At 37.4% G+C, this 16,461-nt stretch overlaps 1 protein-coding gene across 2 annotated transcripts in view; it reads right to left on the reverse strand.

The window, feature by feature from the left end:
• Positions 1-10,880, reverse strand: part of sash1a (SAM and SH3 domain containing 1a) — a 372,472-nt gene extending 361,592 nt beyond the window's left edge. The window contains exon 1 of one of the 2 annotated variants that reach the window (XM_041805179.1): positions 10,706-10,880. In XM_041805179.1, coding sequence (XP_041661113.1) covers positions 10,706-10,729 — 24 coding nt within the window. In that variant the 5' untranslated portion in view covers positions 10,730-10,880. The remainder of the gene's footprint in view (positions 1-10,705) is intronic. The other variant, XM_041805180.1, reaches the window with a different exon arrangement.
• Positions 10,881-16,461: the final 5,581 nt, after the last annotated feature.

Below are 16,461 nucleotides of genomic sequence, written 5' to 3' on the forward strand. Positions count from 1 at the left end.
AACCGTCGTGGTCGTCCCTCTGTGACACATCATGAAAGCCTAGCTGTTGTTGTCAAAGCTCAACAAACTTTCCTCTTTTATACAGTTTGATCTCACAGCACCAAATTACCATTCTTCCTTCACATTGCTGTTTGGTTTGTATTCGTGGCTGCTGCATGAGCAGAGGGCTCTGTGCTCTCACTGGTAAAAGTCACCAACATTACAGGATATTTTGTAGGAGGCAAGACAAAAATCAAACATGACGTTGTCAGGAGGTCACGAGGTGTCAGATGTGTCCTTGATTGTTGTTCACAATGCCACTGCACAATATTAAATGACAGCCAACAAGCCCTTGCCCTTTGACGATCAGGCCAGGCTATAATTATGCTGAAAATATGTAGTCTGACCTTGGCTTATGCAATTGTGAGTCCTCACGTAAAATTCCTATCAACATCAGTGAGACTCTAGAAAACAGAGATCACTTAAAAGGTATCAGTCCAAACAGTTTTATAATATGGAAAAGCTAAAAATGATTTTAAGCTATTCAAATATTGCCACTATTCTATTCAAATAAAGACCAACATCATGAGTGTCTTCATTTGTTAAAAAATAACCATTACACAGACATGTTTTCATATTAAAACAAATAAATAAATGAAAAATAATTTTGGAGACATTGCTATCCTGCTATCTGAACACGTCATTGATTGTGATCAAATAGTAATAAAAGACTCAAAGTGGATTTGTAATGACAAACAGTTAAGAACATAGAGTAGTCTAGTTTTTGATAACCACTGCTACTCCTGGTTCCTTCACTGATGCACATGTCATCAAACTGTTCAATAATTGAACTGCCTGATAGGGAAACAGTGATCAAAAGGTAAGCAGAGTGCAGGATGACATCTGCCTCCATTAGCCTGCAAGCAGCGGCAGTTGTCTTTATTAAGCCCCCTGTCACTCAGGCACATATTCATCACACATTATTCTGCAGCTCAAGAAGCCGGTGAGCAGCCACCACTCTTAATGAAACAGACAAGTTGAGCAAAATGCAAATTAATATGCCTCACCAGGGTGAAGACTTAATAGGAGCTTATGATTGACCCACATTTAATGTAAACTCTCACAGGGTAAAACGTATCCCTGTGGCAGCGCTCAATTTTACGCCGACAGCCACCATTCAAATCCCTTTTTCCCAATCACACAGTTGCCTTGGAAACGCCAGCAGCTGCCAGGCTGTCGTTTAAAAATTCCAAAATGAAGCGCCTGGATCTGTGGAAATTCCGGCGGGGGAATATCCTCAGAGACACGCAGGTCCAAGAAGAGGATAACACACATCACCACAAACTGTTAATTTGTTTTCCACAGCACCTTGTTTTGTGAAACGGTGCATTAAACAATTATCCTGCGTGATCTGAAATGACACAAAGGAAAACTGAATGAGGAAGTAAAGGCTAAGCTGTGTACTTAGTGGTTTGTGTTTTATGGAGCGCTTTTATGCTCCAGACCATCTTCCCTGTTTGTGCAGGCAGTAAGCTGAGCAGCTGAGTTTGTTCTTCTGAGTTTTTTTTTATCACGCCCAAACTGCTGTTGTGGGAGAACAGGGCAATTTAGCGAGCAGACATGTTAATTAGACCCTGTGTGCTATTTAAGCAGATAGGAAGAGTTTAAAGTCCCACTGTGTGCAAACACTTATGATTCCATATTAAAGGGCAAAAGTCTTTGTTCAAGATCTCACCATGGATTCCTTAGTGACTTCCAGAGCATACAGCATTGAATCACATCCTTATAGATGGCAGTATTGTATGGATACAATAATTTCAAGTGGTAGTTTTGTTTCATTTTAGAATTGAGCAACTAATCTTTTTTGGAGATAATAAATGCTTTCTTACATTACATGAAAACATTAAGCCTTTTTCGATGGAGGTTGGAGTATAAACACATAGCTTCAAAATGCAGTGGTTTTGATTAGGAGTGCACCATGGATTTTGCAGAAAATCCAATATGCCGATTCTTTCACACTCATTTTCAGTGATATTGATATGGATTTATACACACCTTTTTCAATGGGAGGAATACCAAGTGTCTCCTGTAAAAAGAAAGGCTGAGTCAAGTGGAGATGGAAGAAGAAAGGTAGGGAAGTAGACAGTCAGGAGTTGTTTCACATTTGGGGCTTATCATTGATACTTTACTAAACTTTAGCATTGCGACGCTTACACACAGGAGGGATTGAGCTGTGGCTGCTTGGAGAGAGACAGTCACAGTCTGCTTCTTTTAATCATCCAGAACTAAAAATAAGTGAAATATGGATTAACATGACTTAAGCATGTTTGTTCCTGCTGCATCTGGCTCAAGTGAAAAATAGACAACCACTCCAGCAATTAGTCTGCTCCCTGACCTTACAGTGATCTATCTCTCTATGCCAGGTAGGGATTAGATTTGGGAAATTTACCTCACAATGAACAGCATAGCATGAAGCTGCCGGTTACCTTTAATGAAGGCAGTAACATCAGATAACAACAGATCATACTGACATGACCTGCTCTGTGATTTTATGTCATTATAGCATAAGGAGGGCAGGGTAATTCTCCATAGTGACCAATGGCATCGTGGACTGTTATATTTGCCCTGCCCAAATTAAACCAAGCCAGGACAGAAATGAACAACTTGCTAACGATCTAAATCCAGAATTCAGTCTCACATAGATCTCAGTGTGTCACGTGTTTACAGCAACCTAACATACTAGTTTAAGACCCAAACTTTGGATTTCACTTTACGTGGACTTTCAAAAATATGATATACTGCAATACTGTACAGCTGATTTATCAGCTCTAAATATCAGCAGCAATGTTCATATTTGCTGATCTACTGATATATATACACACACACTGGTATTTAATTTTCTAAGCTTTTATCTGCAGACACCATTATTAACTTTACAGTATCTACTGATACAAGTATCATGCCAATGATATCATGCATCCCTAGTTTTGATGCAGTCAGATGAAGCACAAGCTTGCTGATACAAACCTATGTTGGCTTGTTGCAAACAAAGGTACTAAAGACCCCTCTTAGTATTGATTTTACATAGCAGCAAATAGATTATATTGATAATGATTGTGTTATGTGCTCTTTATTTTTCTTTATTCAACAGATTTACAATCATTATTGCTATATTGTACTAAGTCATCATCTAGTTTTCTCATATTGTGAAGATCTATTTCATAAATAATCAAGGTAATAAAGCAAAATCAAGATATTTGCGGTTACAAGAATGCTTTAAAGAACTGTTTTTCTCAGCCTGCTTGAATCATGAGGTATTTTTCTTGTCAGGACAGTAGAAAAACCTGTGAACCTGTTCAGGTTCAGTGAAAAATGTTTGGGTTCAGAACACCTGGATTAAAAATGTTAACTTCAGCCTGATTTAGCTGCAGCATTAGAGTACTGCTGGAAAAAAATGAGAACAAAAGCTACTTTACATAAATAAGCCTGAGTAAACCTCCATTAAAATGCCTGCTCATCCACCTCTCACCACAATACTTTTATCCTCTCCAAGCCCACATATCAGCTCACCAGAATGTCCATCATCAAGGTTTTTGGCATCAGACACACTGTGCAGCTCTGGCTGTTCACACCTACAGTTTTGCCCCTCTGTAGCCTTGGATTACTCACGCCGCTACATGTCCTGGAGGCCAGGAAATGGCTTCCGTTATCTCTGCTGTATTGTATGTAATAAAAGGAAAAGGTCAGCCTGAATCACAGTCATACTCTTTTTCTCTCTGAAATTTTGATTCTGCAGAGCCAGAGACTTTAATGAATACCCTAGTTTGTCTGTCACAGAGGGGTAGGGCATGACTGCCCAGCATCCACGGACAACTTTTATCTCACAGTGAAGGCTGTTACCAAGGAGTCAGAAGAGAAATCTCTGATGTAAAAACAGCTAAAGAAAAAAATTTTTGAAATAGTTTAACACGGGTACAACGTCATTTGTGTAGTGTAAGTTGTGTTTGTGTTTTGTTCGACTTTCCTTCATTAATACATGTGGATACTGATTTATTTTTTTATTGTTGACAGACTTATGTACTGAGTCAACCTCCCTGATATATCATAAATAATAAAAGCCATGTGTTGTTGTATAGGAGACCAAAAATGTGTGTACAGTGTGTTTAGCATTTCAAAAAAGCACTGGGCTGATCTAGAACACAGCTTCTGTTATTGTAGAGAGGGAAAACTACGAGATAACTTTGACAAAATCTCTATCAAATAAACAATAAACTTAAGGAAATAGCACAGATGGCTCTCTCCCTGGCTGTCTCTCTTTTATCTCCAGACCACACTTCTAAAAAGACAAGCGTGTTATCACGGCTCTAAAATTACTGCTTATGCTAAACTACCGATGGAGAGCAAAGGCTGCTCTAAATGCAGCCCTTCCTGACCTCAGAGACCAGAGGCTGCCCAAACAGCAGGTTACCAAACAGATTTGGAAGAGCTTGTTTTAGGGCAGACAAATTAGGACAATGAACGGTTTCCCTCCCAGCTGGGGTGTTGCACTACGGAATTTACTTCAAGGACCTATTTTAACATTTTACTATCATACCAAATTATCAGAGCATTTGACACACTTGGATACCTTAAATGAGTTCTTTTGCATTTTAAAAGAATTGGTCTCATTGTAAAAGTAGTCCTCAGTCCATTTAAATTTGAGGCAGACTGGTTTTGTGCAGGTTCCAGGATTTAATCATCATTAATGGTGCCAGTTACAGCAGCCCACACACAGCCCATTGTTCCCTGCTGGAAAATTACAGCCAATTGTAGTCTGGACATAAGTGTGGTGTGTTTAAAAGAGGAATGATAACCTCTCCGCTCCTCAGACAGGGGATCTGTGTGGCCTAGATAAGGATCATAGGTATTTATTACTCTCACAAGAGCCCTTGGAGTGCCACTTTGGATTATGGATGTCCTGGGAGTACTGGACTAATATTTGAGAGGCAGCTTAGGTATTTGTTACTCTACAGCACAGTGGAACAGAAAGACACGGCCAATCTTTATCCAGAATAAAGCAAAAAACACAGCTGTTAAGAAACAAAAATGTCCTTCTGTATTCTCATGCCAGTAACATAGACAGTCTCTTTTTGCTGTACAAGAAATATACACAAATACCTTACTGAGGCAGTTAATTGTTGATGAGGTAGTGAAACCATCAGATTAGATCTTCTGGTATGATTATGCACATTATGGGAGACAGAGCCAATCCTTGATGAGTTTGTTATGCTAACTAGGACACATGAAAGAGTTAGCCAGATGCTACTGTGTGGCAGGGATTGCACCTCTGAGTGTGTTTCACCTGAGTGCTCAACATTTTCTGAAAGGATTGAGAAAATATCAGAAGTTAATTGCATGGTCTTCGATGAATGTGGTCCCTTCACATATTAACCCACATTGAATCACAGCAGAACAGTAAAAGAATAATTAAAAGGAAAGCACTAAAATTTAATCACGTACATGATTAAAAAGAAACTTTGCAGCCTCTCCTGGATGTTGTTACCAGTTAATGATGGAATTAACGTTAGACTATCTCATGCAGTCAAATAATGTGGTGCAAGCCGCTGCAGCTCTACGGCTGCTTTCAAACCAGCCATGATTAAAGTTTTATTCCTTTCATGCAAAACACAGTATGCCTTGCATATTGAAATATTCTCTCTGTGGGAGAAGCCAACCGTCTCTTTCTTAAATAAAATTGAATATTTCAACAAGTAAAATGTTCAAGGATTTCACAAACAAAAAATCTAAATCCTGAACAAATTGGACACTCTTTTTTTAAGCGTATATGTTTTTTTGGTTAAAAAAGAAAATGCCACAAAATAACTCTTCATCTTCTCCTTGCAAAAATTCACATGGATACAAAAGGCTAGAGGCTTTTCTACATGACATTTAACATACTGCAATCACTCACTAATAAAAAATCAATAACTGAAACAAAACTTGGACTTGAAAATCCTTCTATTCAATAGAAAAAAAGATTACATTTAATTTACTGATGAAATCAGTCCCTAGGACTCTCCTACTGACACCGCCCCTGTTCGAAGTTAAACCCTGCCTAAAAATGATCTTTTTCTGGTCTTAAAAACAGACTAAACTTTGACAGCAACACTCACATAAAGCAACACATGACTGGTTTCTCCCTCCCCTGTGTGTAGGAACAAGTCTTCCATCCCTTAGTCATGGCTCACAGAGCCTGACTGATTAAACTTCAGTGCCAGATGTAATTATACACACAAGGCCTCCATTTGTATTTATTAGTGCTGTGGTATCTTTAAACCACATATTACTGTAAATTGAAATTGGTTGTTCTGGCTGAGGGGTTGGATGGTGACGTTCTGTCTTAGTCCTCGTTCCAAGACATTGCCCTTTGCATTTGTGCCCATTTGTTCAGTCCAGAAGGTCCAAATATGGCTACATGTATTTTCCTTCCATTGTGTTTTATGTATTTTTTCCAGTTATATTTCTTATTTAAAATGAAAAGAGGCTTGCCACAACACAATGTGTGTTTTGGCAAGCCATTAGTTTGTCTCTTGTATTGTAGCAGCTAATGTGCTAATAGATTAAATGAGAGCCAGGGTGAAGCTTAGTGTTGTTAACATGTTAAATGCTGGCATGAAGGTGCAACTGACTGCATGTGAGGAACAGCTGATCACACTTTTCATTTTGTTTATTTAAACAACTTAGATCCAGCTAAAATAAAACTGTTTTTCCACACGGTTCCATATCAGACATCTCTCCTCTTAGTTTTTAGGCTTTATGACAGTAAAAAATTCAACACCCTACTTTAACCATTTGGAGTATCAGCTGTCAGATTTGCTGGTCCTGTAAGCACCCACTTAAGCATTCTAGTTTCTGCTGAAAGCCTGACAGGCCTCCTGTGCATAGTTGGCAAACGTGATTGGACAGTGGCAGTTTTAAAGAGGGGCTAGGTGAAGGGTCAGTTTTACAATTACAAGGTCAGAGTTTCAGCACCACTGATGTCTGCTCTTAGACCCTTCTCCCTACATACATGCACAGAAGGAGAGGGGGAGAGAAAAATCAACACAGATGATCTTTTTCAAAAATACAGATGTTTCTCAGCTTGACAGATTGCAGCAAATGAACCTTTTAACACACTCCTCTGTTTTCTGCATGCTGGATGTTAACAAGGCTAAGTTAAATCAAACAGAAACATATGCATTTAAATGAGCCTTGAATAAAAGCTCAAGTTCTACCTCTTTATTATGAGTGCAGGTTCTGCCTTTTAGGAGCAACTGATTCAGATCAGAGACAGGAAATGTAGAATCTGTAATTAGGATCTGCATCGTTATTGCAAGTGCTCAGTACAGTTTAGAGCGTTATTGACCAATAAGCTATCAGCAGGCTTTGGGGTGTGCAGGAGAAAGAGTCCATGAGGAAAGTGAAAATAAGGCAGAACTTTTTCTGTTTAATACCAGCTCCCATCAGTGGAACTCTAACAATTATTTACTGATCCCTCAACAGATATCTAGATAAAAGCACAGCTAGAATTCAAACAGATCAAACATTTTAACTCAAGACCTGGTTTACACAGCGTAGTTAAAGCCAATATATAGAGAGTTTAGATTTCCTGACAATCTGAAACATGTCAAAAGGGACTGATTTTACCATAATTAAAAAAATAATCATTTAATTTTTTTTCTCTTCTTGAGGCTAGCTCTGAAAAAGCTTGCATATTAACTTTGTAGAAATTTACCTCACAGTGTTGTTATTTTGGCACAATAATTCCCTGTGAAGTGGAAGTAAATCACAAGTAACCCCGTTTCATTCTTGGGCTCATACTGGTGGCCTACTGTTGAACTGAACTGGGACTCCATTAACCTGACACGGCAGATAGATTTGTTACACACATCCATCTGGAAAACCTTCAATACACAGCGTGTGGGAAAGGGCAGAGCCTTTGAAAAAAAATTCAGAGGGTGATTGGGTGAACGTTCTGCCTGTCACATCTTTAAGGTCCAATCAGAGCAACAAAACATGTGACGTAGCCGCTAACAAGCTGCACCTGCGCCCTAACCGACTAGGCTATACTCCATAAAAAACTACATAACGTGAACCATGGTGACTGTAGACATGTCAGTCCTCGACTTTTGTCGTTTTTGAAAAGAAAGCAAGTCACTGCTGTTCTTTGTTCTTCTTTTAACAAAGAATGTCATCAAGTTCTGATTTAAGTTGATACATTTAAACTGATTCATGCATGATTTTATATCATCCTTACATATAGGCCTGGCCCACTGGGAAGAAGAGTTTATGTTTAATCTAATATTGTGTTGGTTTTAATACAGAATGATTTATTGCTTGTGTTTGTTGAAAAATACATAAGATGAGGAACTTGAAAAATGATTACATGTCAAATCCAAAAACAGTATTGGGGAAAAGTTAACTGTTTTCAGCAGGCTCCTAAATTTTTCAGCCCTAGTCAGAGTTATGGAGAAGTATCCATTTCCAGAGGCATGTAATATCTATCAGACAGTGACAGAGTATGACTGAAGAATTCTGGGATCACAACAGAATAAAAGTAAAACAATTGCTGGAGGCAACAATTAATAAGTATTTTCTTTCTATATTTGCTTGTGAACACAGTGAACATGAAGTCATCCTTTCAGCCTCTGAAGAAGCCGAGTCACAGTGAGTCACAGCAGTAATTGTGCCTCACTTGTTATTCAGTCTTTGTTTTGTAAAGAAGCTGCAGTTTAACGTGTGATTGGTCAGAGAATAAACCAATCAAAATTAACAGAAAATAAAAATGTATTCCTCTTTTAAGTTACTGAGATTGTGATTTACAGATCCTATCTAAGGGTATTAGAGGATTTTCATTTTTAATTAATATTTCTTTATATTGATATGCATACCAATGGAGCCTTCTGTAGGTTAATTTTCCTCATATTTCTGCTCTTTTCTGGAGGCTTATGAACACTGATTTTTCCCCATCCACCTGTAGAAAAAATGGGTAGGAGTATGGGAAGTGAGAGATGCATCATGTCTATGTCTGAGATCCATCAGTCTATTTTCATAATTTATTTCCCTCAATAGCCATGAAAACTAAAACAAGGGTTGTCAGCCAGTCTATTAAAAAGACAATGGATAATCACATGTTTTACCCTAACTACCATATAAATTAATAAACATCAAAGTTTTGGTACAGAAAACACGTCACATCAGAATAAATTTAAGTCACACTGTAGATTAAAGCAGGGGTTCTCAACCTTTTCAGCCCGTGACCCCAAAATAAGGTTGCCAGAGACCCGGGACCTCCACTGCACCTGAAAGTGGCTAAACACAGCCATGCACATTCAAGAATAGTCTTGTGCAGACAAGATGACCCATTAGACAGAAAAAATGGGAGAGCTTTCTGGGGCCAGCAAAATCATGGTCCATTGTAAAGTTAAGCTGTGGTATTTTATATTCAACCTAAATAATAACCATTTGTATCAAAGAAACAAATATTTTTATTCATGTGTGTCGTAAGTAGCACTCTTTAAAATGGAAATCATTTTGTTAAAAACAGAATTAAAATACATTAAAATAGCTAAAATGGAAAAAAAAAAAGAAAAAGTACGGAAAGGTGGTTACATTTGATTTTAAAAGTAGCAGAAATGGGTTAGAAGTGCCCAAAATTAGATGAAAGTGGCAAAAAAAAAAGGCAAAAATGGGTTAAAGTGGCATAAAAGTGCATAGTGAGTGGTAAAATGGGATTAAAAAGTGGCTAAAATGGCGTTATACTGGCAAAAATAGGTGTAAATTTGGGGAAATGGGATGAAAAATTGATATAAACTGCCAAAAAAGGGTTAGCTAAAGCAGAAAAATGCAGAAACTGGTTAAACTTGCAAAAATGGGCATAACAAATTGGGAAATGTGGTGTAAAAAGTGGTAAAGAGGGGTTAATATTGTCAATAATGTGTAAACAAAGCCAAATATAGACTGAGAGTGGCAAGATTTGGTTTAAAAGTGGCAAAAACAGGCAGAGAAAAAGTGGTGGAAAGGGTTTAAAATGGACTAAAATGGGTTTTAAGTGACAAAAATTTGTTAAAATGGACAAAATCGTTGAGACAAAGTGATGAAAATGGTTAAAATTTGGAAAACTTGGTGTAAGGTGGCAACAGTGTCATTAAAAAAACATTCTTAGTTTTTTAGGCATCTGGAGACCCCCTCTCAGTGTTTCAACTGTGAGAAGCCCTGGATTAAAGGGGCTTGTAAGTTTATCCCATCACTGCATCAGAGGAAATGGACATGCTCTGCTCTGAAATTTCTCTTACTTAAATGTAGAAAACGTAAATATGTGGTTTTGCTTATTTCCCCCAAATACAATACTGCAGGATAAGGTGTGTATAAAACTACAGTCATGTCACAAAGCCAACAATCTTCTTCAGTAGAGAAACCCCTCTGAATCTCTAAAAATGTAATGTAAACAACCACGGGAATATGTTTGAAAAACAATACCGCCTTTAAAACTCATTACTCAAACATAATTTGCCAAAGTCAGCCCCCAGGAGGAGAAGCAGGCATAAACTGCTGAATTAAAAAAGGCAGAAGAACAACAGGCACAGAAAGTCATTTGCAGTAGACTCGTCTAATTAAATGGTCTCCAATATCCTCAGCTAACTTACGCCAAATGCCAGAACATCAATAAACGGCTAAACGGTTAGCAAAAAAGCTAGCTTGTTCTTACCTTGTCATGGAGATATCTTAGCATGTAGGAAGGGGAAATTGAGGTCCAGTACTCCTAAAGTCCATCTCCTGCTCTTTCATACGTTTCCAGTCACAGATATAACTAACAGATATCGACGTACAAATAACGTATTACTGTGTTCATTTCGACCGTTTTTGATTACAGAGGAACAAGCACAGGTGAGTCTAATTTAGTTAATGACGCCTCGTGCTGCTTTGTTTAGGTCTTTGAACTAGCTAAGCTTAACTGACTGACTATTAGAAATTACACGTTGTTTTTCAAAGGTTATTAAACCCTCAAATGTAGTTTAATAAACTGGTACAATAATAAGAAATAAGATACATTAATATATTTTTAAACTTGGCTTTTTTAATCAAGAGCAGACGTGATCAGTAATATCAAATATTGGTTGATTTTTGGGAATTTAACCCTGTTCATGTGCAAAAACCTTGAAATTTGTCATGTAAAAACACAAAAAATTCATGCAAGATGCAAATTGAAATTTCGTAAAGGGGTTTATCACAGCATTTTATGCCTTTTTATAATTTTCAGATTTTTGATAAATTGTTACATTCAGGATGAAAATTATGGTGCCCATGAAGGGACATGGAGGAAAAGTATAAATGATAATGGGGGAAAAGACGGATAATTGACGAATTCTTGCAAAAGTTTGCAAGACCTGTTAAAAGATTGCATATATATATTATTTATTTATTTTAATTTATTATTTCATTATCATTATTATTGTTATTTTGTCCTTCATTTTTCCATTAAGATCAGACCTTCATATCCTTTTTTTTTGGAATTCAATCTTTTTAATTCCACTTATTTCAAATTTTATGATTGTAATAGTTTATTATAATAGTGCAATGAAAGGATACAAGGAAAAAAAGCATGCCATTTCCGCTCAAGCCAAGTATTTGACAATGGCTGACATTTGGTGATGATCCAGAAAAACTGCAAATTTGAAGCAACGACTCCAGAATACAAGCCAAGTAGCATAAAATGCACATTTTTTGACTGTGGGGGGGACTTTACCAGTTTTCAATGGGGATTTTTTGGTCACAAACACTCAAAATGTATCAAGCTCATTATCCATCTGTTACAGGTTCGGCTATAGAAGTGTCAAAATTCTACTGAAAAAAATACCCTCCAAAATTGATGCCTACATTGACAAAGTATATAAATAAAAAGAAAACAAAGAACGACAAAAAAAAAAAAACAAAACAAAAAAAAAAAAAAAACTGCAAAATGGCTTGTACATCCTCTGTGGGTTAATCACACAGAATACCCCTGTTAGCTTTCATCATACATTTTAAAAGTCTGGCAGAGGGATAAATAAAACTCTTTGTAAAAGACTTAAATCATGAATTTTAGGCTGAAATCAAACAGCAGGTTGTCAGTGAAACTGAGAGGAGGTTGGGTTGTTTCTAATGGCACCAATGTTAATCTAGTAAGGACAGTAGTTCTTAATATGCAGGGTTCCTCTTATATTCCTGCATGTAGAGAGCACAAGTTGTTTTGTTGTCTTGATAATAATGCTAATTTTTGTTATGATTGTAGGCTGATGCATCCAAGAAAAGCAAGACTGATCTTAAGATAAAAAGGTTAATTGCAAATAAACTATTTGCAACAGTTGTATTATTAGAGCTGACTATTTAGTCTCACAGTGGCTAATAAAGCTGGGAGTTTTACTCAGCAGCAACATTATTATAAAAGGAAGCAGGTTAATTGTGTTGGTTACATGAGACAAAACAAGTTTTCTGGGGGTAATGGAATAATGATAATGTCATTGCAAGATAAAAACAAAGAGCATTGTCTCTGCTTGTGTAGAAATAAGATAAAAGCTGTTCTAAGGGAATAATTTAACACCTTACTTAAAATTATTGATGCCATCAAACTGGATTGCTTCTGTCTTTCATAAGAGACGAAGTGGCTTTTTAGATTACAGTATTTTTTAAGTAGGAATCTTTACTTTATGGTTGCATCCTCTCAATGTTTCACAGCCTTATACCTCAATTAAAAGCCAGAAAATTCACGTTTTTTGGAACTGAGATGTTTATTTTAGCTTCTACCAAAACCTTGAAAAAGAAAAACTGCCATAAAATGTTTTTTGTACCACACTTGATGTATTAGAACCTTATGCAATTGATAATCCACTGGAAAGCTTTTTTTAAAATCATTTATCACAATGAAGTTATTGATCATGTTGATTAGACAGAGGTCTCACAAAATTATGAATCAAATATGGTTCAACTGGCTTTATTTAAGGGCTAAATATTATATAAAAGGAGAAAAAAAATCCATGAATCATGCTCTGTCTGTATACAACAGTTTAAAATTAAGCTAAATCAGTTCATTGTTTTCCTCTTTCCCTCAGGTGTCATCTTGGCTCCTACTGTGCAGACACGGCTCAGGTCATTCATGTTTCCCGTCACCAAGGCAACACTCTTATGGACGTGCCCTTCACTGAGCAGCTCTGGATAGCCTTACTCTGTACCCGCGTGCGTCTGTGCATGCACTAACAAGGTCAGTAGTTCAAACAGTATACATCAACAAACATTTCTCCCGGTGACCTTCTCTTCATGGCTCCAGTCAAATTGAACAAATCAACAGTGTTTTTCATCACCTAACCAATCTCACTCCCTCTGCCTCTGTGTCTGAGTCTCTCCCTTTAACTCACCCTTCGCCCTGTTACATCCACAGAAGCTTATCTTTGATTAGAAACACATGCCCTCTCCACATGATAAAATTATGACACCACTTTGTTTGATAGTTTAGTTTATGTAAAGTAGGAGTGATGACATGCCACCAGGCCACAACCCTCATTCATTAAATATAGGAGGAGAAAGTGCAGAGGAAGGAGGCGGGGCACCATAACCGCATTCTGTCATTATATCTCAGCACATGAAAGCTTTTTTGTATATTTTACCCTTGTATGCCTATATATAAATCTATATATTAAGTGAATTATGGATTTTACATTTCATTTTTGCTGCCAGATGCACTGTGGACGATCAGATGGGCGATTGCATTGTGCCAGCTGTGAAGTTTAGTGGAGGTGGGATAATGTTATGGGTCTGTTTTTCAGGGCGACCAGTCCAGGGTGTACCCTGCCTCTCACCTAATGACAGTTGGGATAGGCTCCAGCCCCCCGTGACCCTGAAAGGGATAAGCGATATTGAAATTGAATGGATTGATGAATGTTTTTCAGGGTTTGGGCTAGGCTCTTTATCTCCAGTGAAGGGAAATCTTAATGCTTCAGCATGCCAAGACATTTGGACAATGCTTCCAACTTCGTATCAACAGTTTGAAAAAAGCTCTTTTCTGTTCCAACATGACTGTGCCACAGTGAGCAAAGCGAGCACCATAAAGACTTAGATAAGTTTGGTGTGGAAGAACTTGAAATGTAAGGATGATCTCTTTCATCCTTAAAGCCACCAAACAATAGTTTTAATGCAAAGGTGTAGTATTGGAGGGTTTCAAAGGTTTCAGTATTGGATCAATCCTGTCCTATACACAAAGAGGTTAAATAACTGCAAAGGGTTATAGATAAACTTTTTTCTATTTTTTCTTCCAATATTTTTTTCTATGTCTATGTGAGTTTTTCTTACTTGTAATTCCAGCTACCATGACTCACCTATAATCCCTGAAGCATTGAGTTACAATGGAAGGTTACAGTGTGTAAATCTTCTCTTTCTACAGGAAATCAGGCGAGCTGGAAGCCTCTTTAGTTGCGGGCAGTAATTGATCCACATCATAAGTCAGTGCTAATACAGTCCTGGGTGAACTCAGTGACCTCAATGGGCAGCTGGACTGAGATCGGGACAATAGTACTCCTTATTTAAGAGCTCTATGTGTCTTTTAGTTGCGGTTTTACTGAGAGGCAGTTAAGTGGAAAAACACAGCTTAAAAGCTTTAAGTGGAAGATGATTATAATGTTTGTAATGGCATACACAACAAAAATTCCTATCAGGGTCGCTTAAGTTTGCCAGTGTGTGTCATTGTTCTAAAACCAGCCAAAAGTAAAGAAATCTCTTATTACCGGGAAAGGCTGACCTTCAGGGGCTTCAGTGACCACTTTGTCACCTGTGTCAGGACTTAGAAGAAACCAGAGAGCACATACGGATGCCACTTAGAGTGATCAATACAGGATTGTGTTGCTCTAAAAAAAAGTGTGTGATACAGTAAAAACACACAACAAACCACAAGAAAACAAAGCCAGCTTTCATGGCGACTGTGAGAAGATACAGACTAAAACTGGAGTCAGTTTTCTTATTAGCTTTAAAGTCAAGTCTGTTAGCAAATTTTGGTCCAACTATCATTTTACATGCATTTAGCATAAATTGAATAGAACATGGTTAATGTATCAATGTATAAAGCAAAAACCTGTAAGAACTAACAGTTTATGATGAGTGTCTTCATCTGTGTTCCTGTCTGTCCAATTGCATATGAAGACAACTGTGTATGCTTGCTGCCATCTAGTGTTCAGACTTGATCATGGCAACATTTCAACCTGATTTGACCAATATAAGCAAAATTTAGCATACAGATTTGTCTTGGCACCAAAACTATGAAGCACAACACATAAATACAAAATGATTAGCCCCCTTAGGAAAATTAAAGTTTATTTTAAACACAGCTTTTCCAGACATCCAAGTTTCATTTTGGATGCTTACATTGTTTTACTTTGCACACTAAAATAAAAAAAAAATTCACAAAAACCAAAACTACCAGGGTCAAAATTATTATGTTAATTATGTTTAGAGAAAGAAGGGAAAGGTGCATACGCCAAAGATCAACACAAACCCACAAACACAGTAGTGGGAGTGTTATGCTGTGGGGATGCTACATGCGTCTGGGAACTGGGAATCTCATAAAGGCGGAAGGAATCATGATAAAAGACGGATATCAGAAGATTATGAAAGAACACCTCAAGCAGTCAGCAGCAAAACTCAGTCTGGATCTCACTTTGTCTTCCAACACGACATCGACCCAAAACATATGTCACTGCTGGTGAAGAACTACCTCCAGAGGACCAAAGCAAACGTTATTGACTGGCCTGCTCAAAGCCCTGACTTGAATCCCATTCACCCCATTGGGGCGTGAACTGATGACCAAGATCCATGCCAGAACTTCAAATCAGGAGGAGCTTGAGAGATTGGCCAAAGAAGTATGGGCTGGGGTTCCTGAGGAGACGAGCCTGAGACTTGTTGAACACTATAACACACTGCAGGCTGTTATCCAGCAAAAAACAGACACAACTTAATATTAGTATAAGGGGGAACTAATAATTTAGACCCTGGTAGTTTTTGTTTTTTGTCAAATCATTTTGTTTCTGTGTGCAAGGTAAAATAATGTAAGCATCCAAAATAAAACTAGGATGTTTAAAACTCCTTACTCCCTTTAACAGCATTTGGGAAAAACTAAGAAAAAAAAACAGAAATTTTGAATTTATCTATCTATCCATTGGTCTACGAGTAAAGATCTCAAGATTTCAAGAAAAAGACCAGAATTGTTATCCTGAGAAAACCTGATAAATGTGACGAGAAAACAGGTATTTACCTGGGAAAAACATCTGAACAGACGCTTCACATTATGACTCATCATGAGATTTTTTTAAAGATACTTTTAGACAAATGAATTACTTTTTTCCACTTTTATTTTCCATTGCACAGTAATCTCTATCTACAGAATTTCTAAACTTTGTGGCAGCAGATAAAGTCATAAACATCCATGTGAAAGTTGCATAAAAC

Source organism: Cheilinus undulatus, linkage group 14, assembly GCF_018320785.1.
Source record: "Cheilinus undulatus linkage group 14, ASM1832078v1, whole genome shotgun sequence".
NCBI classification, from domain to species: Eukaryota; Metazoa; Chordata; class Actinopteri; order Labriformes; family Labridae; genus Cheilinus; species Cheilinus undulatus.